Genomic DNA, 12,107 nt, shown 5'->3' on the forward strand with positions numbered 1-12,107 from the left:
TTGTTGCGTTTTCTTGGTCCGACGCTGGCGGCAAAAAAGACGCAAGTGTTGCAAAACGCAACACACAAAAACGCATGCGTCCCCCATGTTAAACATAGGGGCGCATGACGCGTGCGTCGCCGCTGCGTCGCCCGACGCTAAGGCGACGCACACTAGCAGAACGCTAGTGTGAACGTAGCCTTAGCCATGCAGCAATAAAGCTTGCTCTGATAAGTATTAGTAAGAGAGCCCAGATTATAAAGGGAAAAGGAGTGGCTAACCGTGCACAGCTGGGCACAGAGATTTCCAATATGGCCGATTAACCCCTGTTCTGCCAGAAGAAATACAACACATTTAATATGACGGAGAAGTGCTTCTTCTCAGCGCCGGAGTAGGAACAGTCAGATGCTGCGGTCTACTGGCTCCACACTGTCGCGGTAACCCCGTGACACCAACAGAATTTAGAGATAAGACTTATAGCAGCAGTTTACCTTTTATTGTAATTCTGTCGATGATTTTAATGAGATTGCTGAAAAGTAAAACAGGATGTATGGGCCAATTATTAGGCTTAGCAGCCAGAGGGAGAATTGCAAAATGTTGCTGCTTTTTTTTCCTTTTTCATATAAACATGTGATAACTTTCCCAGGGTCTATGGAGTAGACATAAATATCTGCAACCGTGGTTATCTAGGATAGTCAAGCATCCCTGGCTATTTTGTCAGGATTAATGGTGGTGTAGGACAGAAAAGATTAATAACACTATCATTGAGGGTCTTGAACTGTAAAAAAGCAATACCAACATCCCTGGTAGACTAGTGTAAGGTGCCAGTGGGCAGTAGCCATGGTTGAGCTGCTTCTCCATAACACCCTGGCACTTTACTGGAAAATCGTGTCCCAACCCCAGTGTGCTGTCTAATGTAAGGTGCGTTACACTCACTTGTAGACTGCAAGCCTTTGTTGTCTTCCATTCTCCACCTTGAGGAACAGCCGCACACACGCATTAGGAAAAACCCAGTTCATTTGAACATTCAATAGTTTACTGGGCAGTAGTGATGAGCGACTGTGCTCGTTTCTCGAGATTTCTGAGCATGCTCGGGTATTCTCTAAGTAATTTGGGCGTTCTCTTAGATTATGTTTGTGTCGCCACAGCACATGATTTGTGGATGCTAGACAACCTGAACACATGCAGGGATTGCCTGTTTGTTAGAGAATCCCCACATGTATTCAGGCTGTGCAGCAGCTGCAAATCATGCAGCTGCGGTGACACAAACATAATCTATGAGCACGCCCAAATTACTCGGAGAACACCCGAGCATGTTTGGATATCTCGAGTGACGAGCCCACTCGCTCATCACTATTGGGCAGTTCAAGTACATCAGATTGTATCCCACAGTATTGGGCACAACACCCTGAGTTTCTTGTTTCAGTAATACAGTACATTTTCCACTTAACTTTTCGTTCTTCCTGAACTATCCCTACATCCACTGGCCCTGCCAGCTCCAGGAATTTCTCATTCAGTCCCCCAGAATATCTGAGTTCTGTTACCTTTCCCTCATGTCCTCTTTTCGGAAGGGGTTAGGGTGCTCTCCATAGCACCTGTATAAAATTGTAGGCTCCAGACATTGCAGGAAGTCTTGTAAGACCTCGTACCACTCAGAGCACTTTGTACTTCTGCTATCAGCCCACTGCACTTGAATGTCACCTTGTCACTTAGCAAAAAAAACCTCTCTTCTAGAAACAGGAAGCAGTCTCCTTTCTATTTGCCTCAACCCTTCCCACTGTGAGCTCGACCAAACACTTAGCTATATCTGTCTCTGCAGCCTGTTGCTGTGCAGATCTCCATTACAAACACTATCTTATAACAGTATTAACTAAGCATATTACACTTACAATGCTTATCACATCCTGTCCTAAATTGCAATCTATATCTTATCCTATGCTGTCTATGCTGTACACTACCAACAGTATCTGCCTTTACTTTAGGCTCTAAACTATGTCTAAGGCTAGTTTCAAACTAGCATTCGGCAGGGTTGCGGACTTCCTCTGTGAGGCCCCGCGCACTGCCGTACCTCTTCCTTCAGCTCCGCCTACGGCTGCATGCGTCCTGCGTTCCCTATCTTTAACATTGAGTACACAGGCCATGTGGATGTATGCGGATGCCTCCGCATGCGTCTTCATGCTGCGCCAACCTGTGTCAAACGCAACATGTTGCATTTTGTTGCGGTTGGCGCAGCGTGAAAACAACGCATGCGGCGGCATCCGCATACATCCACATGGCCTGTGTACCCAATTTTAAAGACAGGGTACGCAGGACGCATGCAGCCGTAGGCGGAGCTGAATGATGAAGCGGGGCATCACGGAGGAAGTACGCAGCCCTGCCGAACGCTAGTGTGAAACTAGCCTTATCCTGTGCTGCTTACCTTATGCACATTCTGCACTACACCCTACTCAAATTTTACATTAACTCTTTACATTATTATACACTGTACATTATCATAACACAATATGTGGCAATTCACATCATAGCACAGCACTGTTTGCATGACACAATTGTTGTCTGCAAGGGCAGGAATGCGACAGTCCTGATTTACCATCCTTACACTAGATCAGAGAAGGGTTTATTGTTTGCCCCTCCGGTAGTCTAAAACAGTAAAAAGGTTACTGAAACCATCTCCTAGGGGTGTCGAGTAGTGAAATAGTTTGTGTCTTTACCCTTGTGGGTCTCTTGTCACAGAAGGTGTTAATAAACTCCGTCTCGGTGGGTATAGATAGTGTTAATTTTAGTATTTCTGACTGACTAAAACAAAAAACTGTTTCCACAGTTGTATTTTTTATTATCTGGTTATGTTGGACATTCCAAAACCATGCCTTTTAACATGGCATTAGGCCCACGTTTGTGGCTTTCACAGCTCTTCTCATCTGTTAAAGGGACTCTGTCACCTGAATTTGGAGGGAACAATCTTCAGCCATAGGGGTGGGGTTTTTGGGTGTTTGATTCACCCTTTCCTTACCCGCTGGCTGCATGCTGGCTGCAATATTGGATTGAAGTTCATTCTCTGTCCTCCATAGTACACGCCTACGCAAGGCAAGATTGCCTTGTGCAGGCATGTATTACGGAGGACAGAGAATGAAGTTCAATCCAATATTGCAGCCAGCGGGTAAGGAAAGGGTGAATCAAACACCCAAAAACCCCGCCCCTATGGCTGAAGATTGTTCTCTCCAAATTGAGGTGACAGAGTCCCTTTAAAAGAACCTGAAGACTCATCTCTTCCGACAAGCCTACAGCCTGCAGTGATCCTCAACCTACTGAACAGCCGTACAGCCAGCTCTTCCCTCTCCTAGTGTATCCTCACCCACCCCCTGCAGACTGTGAGCCCTCGCGGGCAGGGTCCTCCCTCCTTATGTACTCGTGTGCCTTGTTATCTGCTCATGTTTAATGTATTTGTCTATATTTGCCCCGTATTCACATGTAAAGCGCCATGGAATAAATGGCGCTATAAAAATGTATAGTAATAATAATAATAAAATTTAAGGCTTTCCACAAGATTGTAGAGGGATTCAATGGACATTTGTACTGCTCACTGATGTTGGGCAGAATTTTTGGCTCACAATTGGATTCCAATCTATCCCAAAAGTGTTTAATGGGGTTGAGATCTGGGCCACTCAATTTTCACTATACTTACTTTGTTCAAGTGAGTAACTCATAAATCCATTGATTCAGAATATACACTAATTTCTGTTTTGTCTTAATACAATATCAGGATGAAGGTTTCCTACAGAGGTCATTTTCTACATAACATTTATCCCAATGCATATATTGATTCTCCTGAATTCAGATCAACAGAGATGGACAGGGGTGAAAAATTTCAGGTAAACCTATTCAATACAAATGTTATGTCTATATTTTCTATCTATTTATCCCCTCTCAGCACTACGCAAGCATGGCTCCCTGCTCAACACTACCTAACTGCGGCTAGCTCCACGCTATACACTGCTTAAAGGGACACTGTCACCTGAATTTGGAGGGAACAATCTTCAGCCATGGAGGCGGGGTTTTGGGGTGTTTGATTCACCCTTTCCTTACCCGCTGGCTGCATGCTAGCTGCAATATTGGATTGAAGTTCATTCTCTGTCCTCCATAATACACGGCTGGGCAAGGCAATCTTACACTGGTAATCGTGCCCACCGCAATCTGTGGCAGTATAAAAACAAAGGTGCAGCACAAAGATGGGCAAGACAATAGAAATAAAAATTATGTTTGAGCTATCCTGCAATCATCGTAAGCATTCAGACAGTTCGGGAAACTCATTAAGGCAATGGTTGATTAATCAACAGGACTTGATGCATGCTAAGCTGGAAAATCTAAATATATTTCCATTTTTTTCTCTTTGACTGTCTAGCATTTTAGGCTTGGTAGTCAAGTATCTCTTTGGTTATTGCAGAAAAAATAAACATGACATTTCTAGTAAGGAATTTAAGAAGAAAAATGTGCATATGTTTAGCAGTTAGTCGCTTACTCAAGTAAACCTATGCAATTAAACTTTTTTCCTTTCACCAACGATTTTCTATTTTTAAAATCTTAGGTCACAATAACTGCCGAAGATAACTGTGTGTTTCTGTGCTGGTCTCGGGAAAGGCTAACCTATTTCCTGGAGTCTGAACCTTTCTTGGATGAAATATTTAAATATTTGATCGGTAAAGACATTACAAATAAGCTGTACTCCTTAAATGACCCAACATTAAGTGACAAGGTATAAACCTTATTACATATTATTTGAGCCACATCTTTTTGAAACTCGTAATTGACACCAGGATGTTAGTTTATGCTGCAGTATACATAGTATGTTAAAGGGCGTTTCCAAGAAAATTGCGTGTCTATAGATTAGGGACCGAAGTCTTGACTGTTTCAGTTCCATAGACTTTTATTGAAGCACCATGATCACCACTCCATTCAAATTCTTTACCAGGTATGGGCAAAAAGTAGAAATGGAGAAACTCCAGGGTGATAAGGGGTGCAATCTCAGTGATCGTAAATTACTTATCCAAGGGGTGCCATCTCAGTGATCGTAAATTACTTATCCTGGAGACAGAAGACAAATGTCTTTACTACTCTATCACAATTCCGGATATGTGCACGTGTTTAGTAGGGTTGAGCGAAAGCCAGATTCAGAAGTCGCCGACTTTTGGCAAAGTCGGGTTTCATGAAACCCGACCCGACCCCTGTGTGGGGTCGGCCATGAGGTCGGCGATCTTCTGATCTGGTATCGGAATTCCGATACCGAGTTACGATATGTTTGCGATATCGGGAGTCTGTATCGGAATCCATATTTAAGTGTAAAGTAAAGAATAAAAATAAAAAATATTGATATACTTGCCCTCGGACGCGCCCTGGTTCTCACCGGCAGCCTTCCTTCCTAAGAATGAGCGCCTGAAGGGCCTTCGATGACATCGCGGCTTGTGATTGGTCGCGTGAGCGGTCACATGGGCGGTCACGCGACCAATCACAAGCCGCGATGTCATCTAAGGTCCTTCAGGCGCTAATTCTTAGGAAGGAAGCGTCCGAGGGCACGTCCGAGGGTGAGTATATTCCTAATAGGTATATACTCACCCTCGGACGCGCCCTGGTTCTAACCCGCAGCCTTCCTTCCTAAGAATCAGCGCCTGAAGGACCTTAGATGACGTCGCGGCTTGTGATTGGTCGCGTGATGCCCATGTGACCGCTCACGCGACCAATCACAAGCCGCGATGTCATTGAAGGTCCTTCAGGCGCTCATTCTTAGGAAGGAAGGCTGTCGGTGAGAACCAGGGCGCGTCCGAGGGCAAGTATATCAATATTTTTTATTTTGATTCTTTATTTTACGCTTAAATATGGATCCCTGGGCCTGAAGGAGAGTTTCCTCTCCTTCAGACCCTGGGAACCATTAGAAACCCAATGCACTGCATTGGGTTTCGTGTTTCGGCCGACCCCGACCCTGACTTTTCTATAGGATTGGCCGATTTCACTCGACCCGACTTTTGAAAAAGTCGGGTTTCGTGACACCCGACCCGATCCTATAAAAAGAAAAGTCGCTCAACCCTAGTGTTTAGTATTTGCAGCAGCGTTTTCTACATTTAGACATTGTGAATAAGACTTTTAACTTTTAGTTAACCCACATTGAATTATGGCATATACTGTATATAAAATAGGGATAGGGATTATAACTTTCAGTTTCTATATCAGAACTTTTCCTGAGCTAGGAAACTAGTACAGATAATCTCCATTGTTTTAAACCCATTGTAATATATCTGCATAAAATAAACATGTTGGAATGGAAGAACAAGAGCATTAAAACTTCAGTTTGTGTTTTAAATTGGCTTCATCTGCAAACTTTGAATTCCGATGACGCAATAATGAAAATCTTTAGTTGTGGGATCATCATCACTTGCTGTAATGCAAAAATGGTGTATAAGAACTGTGAGAGTGATGTAGTCTGAACTAGCAATTATGGTACGAAGTACAAATTCAAATAATGACCATGTAGAATTTGCTGGCAAAATCTATTACATTGTACTCAATGCATTTTGTTTGTAAACTGCATCAAATATAATGTACATATTGCTAATGCATTTTCCCTTGAGGTGTATCTCCATCTTGCCACTTCCCCTTTTCCCTGGGTGGGGGAAGGGGCAAGGCACGTGTTTCCGGCATCTTCACCATCAGAAATAATCCGGGGAGCAGGGAGATCTAAGGTACCCCTAGCGTTAGGGTAGGAGTCCCTGGTCAACAGAGTCATGACACTTCATTTTTCTATATCCAAACAGTGTCCCTCACTTGCCAATGTGCATGCTGACTTGGAAATAATGCTGTTCAAAAAGGAATATATTCAATGTAGCCTATGCTTATAAGTTTGATGTTCTTTATTCACAGTTTGTTTTAAATTGGGGGAGCCTATCTGCTAATGGCAAGGTGACTTTTTCATATGGGTCCCTAAATTTTGGGGGTAAATGATCGCTTCCATTTTGGTCATGAAATTCTCTACAGCTGCCCAAAGCTGCTTAAATTAGAGCAAAGTAGAGCTGGATTCTACTTGCCCTTTGATTTGTTGGCCTATACCCAAGAAAGGTAAATTTTCCTGGACCCGTGGAAGCGCGCAGGCGCAAAACGGCCGTCGTCCTCTTGCCTCCCCTTGCACTCCTCTCCTCACCAAGCCGCCTCTCCACTACATGTCTGAGAGTGTATGCTCTGATTAAAGGACATTTTCAAAAAGCAACATCGGGTGAGTGCCACTTTACTTCTCTTTATTTCTGGATTCGCATTACTATGGATGTTGAGCACCACCCTAACGTTATTGCTTACTGCATGCCGCAGTGGTCCTAATTCGAGTCTATCTGGTCCATATTCCCACGTTTGTTTTTTGAAATTGGGGCAAACTCCACGTTATATTTTATTTGTGGAAGACAACACCTGGTGCCATTCTATTTCTATTTTTGTAAAAAACGTAAACTAGTTTTGCAAAAACCAAGCCCTCACATGACTGTCAGCTGAAATGTGAAAAATTATAGCTCTCAAAACATGGCGATCTAAAAACTTGTTTTTGCAATAAAAAGCGTTTTTTTATTGTGACAGCAGTCAAACATAAAAAACCTATATAAATCTGGTATTGCTGTAATTGCACCGACCTGAAGAATAAAGGCGTCTAATTGCTTACACTGCATGAAAAAGGCATAAAAAATAAAGAAAACCAATTCTTCACCTGCTGTTGAATTGTTCATTCTGCCTCCCAAAGATCGCGGTAAGTCTGTGCTCACTTTTATCCTGCGCTCTACGCTGAGCGTTTACACAGAGTTTCCATGTAAATCTCTGAAATATGTGAAGATTCCCTTTAGAGAGGCAGATGGAGGTACTGTGGATGCCATCTGACCTGTGATCCAGCGGTGTCCATCTTTTTAAGTGTGCATAAGAGTGCCTTCAGCCACAGTTTTGTGCACCTCTGAAAAGGACACCGCTGAACAAAGGCCAGACTGAGTCCAGAGTAACTTTGCTGCCTCATTATAGTGAATGGTTCCTTCGGGGGTTTCATCTGAATCACGTCACTTGGAGATTTAGATGGAACCCCCAAAGTAAGTGTTCAGAGTAGAGTGCAGGATAAATGCAATGCAAAATGTTTTGTAAAATGTTCCCAGCAAAAGCTTCAACTCGGTCCACAAAAAAGCAAGTCCCCACTCAGGTCTGTCATCTGTTGATGGAAATTTAGGGGGCTTCCAAGTTACTGGTAGTACAAAGGCTCTTGAAAAGCTAAATGGAATCTTGCCTAAACCACATTTATCATCTATATGTTTGGCATTAAAGTAGTGTTGAGAGCCTGCCTAATTTACAGGTGCGTATCTCCAGAAACACAAACTGGGCATAATATATTGAGCACTACAACATACTGGTGACTACAATTTACTGGGCACTACAATGACCGTTTGCAATTTTCACTCAGCAACATCCTCTGCTGCTTGTTAATAGGGTGACTCGAGGGGTGATTCTGCTTTTCTAAGGAGCTCTATACATGCAGTTCTCAAACTATTCTAAGAAAATCTGCTCTTTGGGAGCCAAATAGCGCTCCTACTCTCCTGAGTCTAGCCGTATGGTTAAACAGTTATGTACAGCCACATACAGTTACATCCATATATATTTGGACAGAGACAACATTTTTCTAATTTTGGTTATAGACATTACCACAATGAATTTTAAACTATTCAGATGCAGTTGAAGTTCAGACTTTCAGCTTTCATTTGAGGGTATCCACATTAAAATTGGATGAAGGGTTTAGGATTTTCAGGAGTTTCAATAAGACACCTATCCATTACTAACCCTATATTAGTGAAAGAGTTTTAAAAAAAAGACACAGCCAGAAAAAAGTATTTTAAAATTCTTAATTTCACCATACTTACAACCACGCCTAAACTCCTGCGACACCCTCGATCGCCTGAAAAAAAAGAAAAGCCAACTGTCCAATTAATAATGAGTGTCCCCTATAGAGCTGTCACATCAGGAGATGAACAGCTCTATAGGCTTCCAGTGACACACTGACAGGAGACAATGGCTCTTGCAGTGCATCACTGAAGAGGTTACTTTAGTTCATTTTCTCGCTTTATGTGCCACAAGTGACAGTATGAACTATACTGTACTCGCAGTGGCGGAGGGATACTGTGCAGAAGGATACCTTCCATCATTGTATCCCGGAGTCCTTGGAAAGCGGTCGCATCAGCTGATGTTACAGCTCTCCCCTGGAGATCATCATGGGACAATCCTATTAATTGGATTACGTCGGACACAGGGAGTATATTGTTGGTTTATTATTTTAATTTTTTTTTTTCAGGTGAGCGATGGCTTCGTGGATTAGGTGTAGATGGTGAGTATGGACTATATATGTACTGTATGTGTTGTTGTTTTTTTGTTTTGTTTTTTACATTCAACACATTAGCTGCATGATGGGACTACTACTTTCCCATCATTGGCTAACTTGTAGTCCCATCGGACGATGCCTACACACACACACACACACGCACACACACACACACTGACACAGACCCATGGACAGCCCGCAGACCCCCGCATAGCCCTGGCAGACCCACGGACAGCCCGTAGACCCCGGTACACAGCCCTGCCGACCCCGGCACACAGCCTCACCGACCCCACACACAGCCCTGCCGACCCAGACATGCAGACCCCGCCTACACACACAGAAACGCACACAGTCACCGCCCACATGCCTCCCACACACTTCCTTACTCCCGGGCCGCAGCATTTCTCGCACCCACAACCGCAGCAAAACTGCAGATCTTTTTAATGTCTGCGGGTTTGCTGCGGATTGGCCTGACACAATGGCAGTCAATGGGTGCAGAAACGCTGCAGTTCCGCACAAAGAATTGACATGCTGCGGAAAAAAATCTGCAAATTCGTGCATTTTTTTTCTGCAGCATGTACACAGCGGTTTTTGTTTTCCATAGGTTTACATGGTACTGTACATCGCATGGAAAACTGCTGCGGATCCGCAGGGCTAAATCCGCAACGTGTGCACATACCTTTACAGTTGCCTGAAAAGTAGTTCCCGATTACATGTAGGGTATTAGCGCACTCAGGAAAAACTTTTACAACAAACTGAGGACTATTTTTCCTACTAGCCCTTAGAAAAATTTAAAACTTGGGGCTAAAATAACATTATTTTAGTGGTAAAAATGTAATTATTCTTTCTTCACCGCCCAATGGTCTAATGGTTAATATGATCACTGCACTCATAGATTAATTCATTGGGTGGTGTAGTTTGTAAAATTAGGTCACTTACTGTATGAGAGCTTTCTGCAGATCTGGCATCTCTGGGACTTTGCCAATGTGAAATGGCACCCTTAAACAATTCCAACAATATATGAACCCCAGTATGGTTCTTCTTCCCTTCTGAGCTTTGCACTGTGCATCAGAGGTAGTTTTTTTTACCACATACAGTACAGACCAAAAGTTTGGACACACCTTCTCATTTAAAGATTTTTCCGTATTTTCATGACTATGAAAATTGTACATTCACACTGAAGGCATCAAAACTATGAATTAACACATGTGGAATTATATACTTAACAAAAAAGTGTGAAACAACTGAAAATATGTATTATATTTTAGGTTCCTCAAAGTAGCCACCTTTTGCTTTGATGACTGCTTTGCACACTCTTGGCATTCTCTTGATGAGCTTCAAGAGGAAGTCACCGGGAATGGTCTTCCAACCAGAGATGCTTAGCACTTGTTGGCCCTTTTGCGTTCACTCTGCGGTCCAGCTCACCACAAACCATCTCGATTGGATTCAGGTCTGGTGACTGCGGAGGCCAGGTAAACTGGCGTAGCACCCCATCACTCTCCTTCTTGGTCAAATAGCCCTTACACAGCCTGTAGGTGTGTTTGGGGTCATTGTACTGTTGAAAAATAAGTGATGGTCCAACTAAACGCAAACCGGATGGAATAGCATGCCACTGCAAGATGCTGTGGAAGCCATGCTGGTTCAGTATGCCTTCAATTTTGAATAAATCCCCAACAGGGTCACCAGCAAAGCACACCCACACCATCACACCTCCTCCTCCATGCTTCACGGTGGGAACCAGGCATGTAGAATCCATCTGATCACCTTTTCTGCGTCGCACAAAGACACAGTGGTTGGAACCAAAGATCTCACAGATTTCCTCAGGTCTAATGTCCATTCCTTGTGTTCTTTAGCCCAAACAATTCTTTTCTGCTTGTTGCCTGTCCTTAGCAGTGGTTTCCTAGCAGCTATTTTACAATGAAGGTCTGCTGCACGAAGTCTCCTCTTAACAGTTGTTGTAGAGATGTGTCTGCTGCTAGAACTCTGTGTGGCATTGACCTGGTCTATAATCTGAGATGCTGTTTGCCTGCGATTTCTGAGGCTGTCGACTCGGATAAACTTAACCTCAGAAGCAGAGGTGACTCTTGGTCTTCCTTTCCTGGGACAGTCCTCTTGTGGTCCAGTTTCTTTGTGGCGCTTGATGGTTTTTGCCACTGCACTTGGGGACACTTTCAAAGTTTTCCCAATTTTTCAGACTGACTGACCTTCATTTCTTAAAGTAATGATGGTCATTCGTTTTTCTTTACTTAGCTGCTTTTTTCTTGCCAAAATACAAATTCTAACAGTCTATTCAGTAGGACTATCAGCTGTATATCCACCAGACTTCTGCACACAACTGATGGTCCCAACCTGATTTATAAGGCAAAAAATCCCACTTATTAATCCTGACAGGGCACACCTGTGAAGTGAAAACCATTCCCGCTACTCTACCTATTGAAGCTCATCAAGAGAATGCCAAGAGTGTGCAAAGCAGTCATCAAAGCAAAAGGTGGCTACTTTGAAGAACACTCTTATGTTAAGTATATAATTCCACATGTGTTAATTCATAGTTTTGATGCCTTCAGTGTGAATGTACAATTTTCATAGTGATGAAAATACAGAAAAATCTTTAAATGAGAAGGTGTGTCCAAACTTTTGGTCTGTACTGTATGGGGTATGGGTGTACTCAGGAGAAATTAGACAACAAATTTTGGGGTCCATTTTCTCCTGCTATACTTGTGAAAATGAAAAACTGGGGCTAAAACAACATTTTGTG

The 12,107-nt window shown here is 43.1% G+C and overlaps 1 protein-coding gene across 2 annotated transcripts in view; it reads left to right on the forward strand.

Moving 5' to 3' along the window:
* Positions 1 to 12,107, forward strand: part of POPDC1 (popeye domain cAMP effector 1) — a 235,102-nt gene that overhangs the window by 188,747 nt on the left and 34,248 nt on the right. For both annotated transcript variants that reach the window (XM_069726299.1, XM_069726298.1), the window contains exons 5-6: positions 3,740 to 3,848; positions 4,562 to 4,729. In XM_069726299.1, the coding sequence (XP_069582400.1) occupies positions 3,740 to 3,848; positions 4,562 to 4,729 (277 nt within the window). The remainder of the gene's footprint in view (positions 1 to 3,739; positions 3,849 to 4,561; positions 4,730 to 12,107) is intronic.

This window comes from Ranitomeya imitator, chromosome 5, assembly GCF_032444005.1.
Source record: "Ranitomeya imitator isolate aRanImi1 chromosome 5, aRanImi1.pri, whole genome shotgun sequence".
NCBI lineage: Eukaryota > Metazoa > Chordata > Amphibia > Anura > Dendrobatidae > Ranitomeya > Ranitomeya imitator.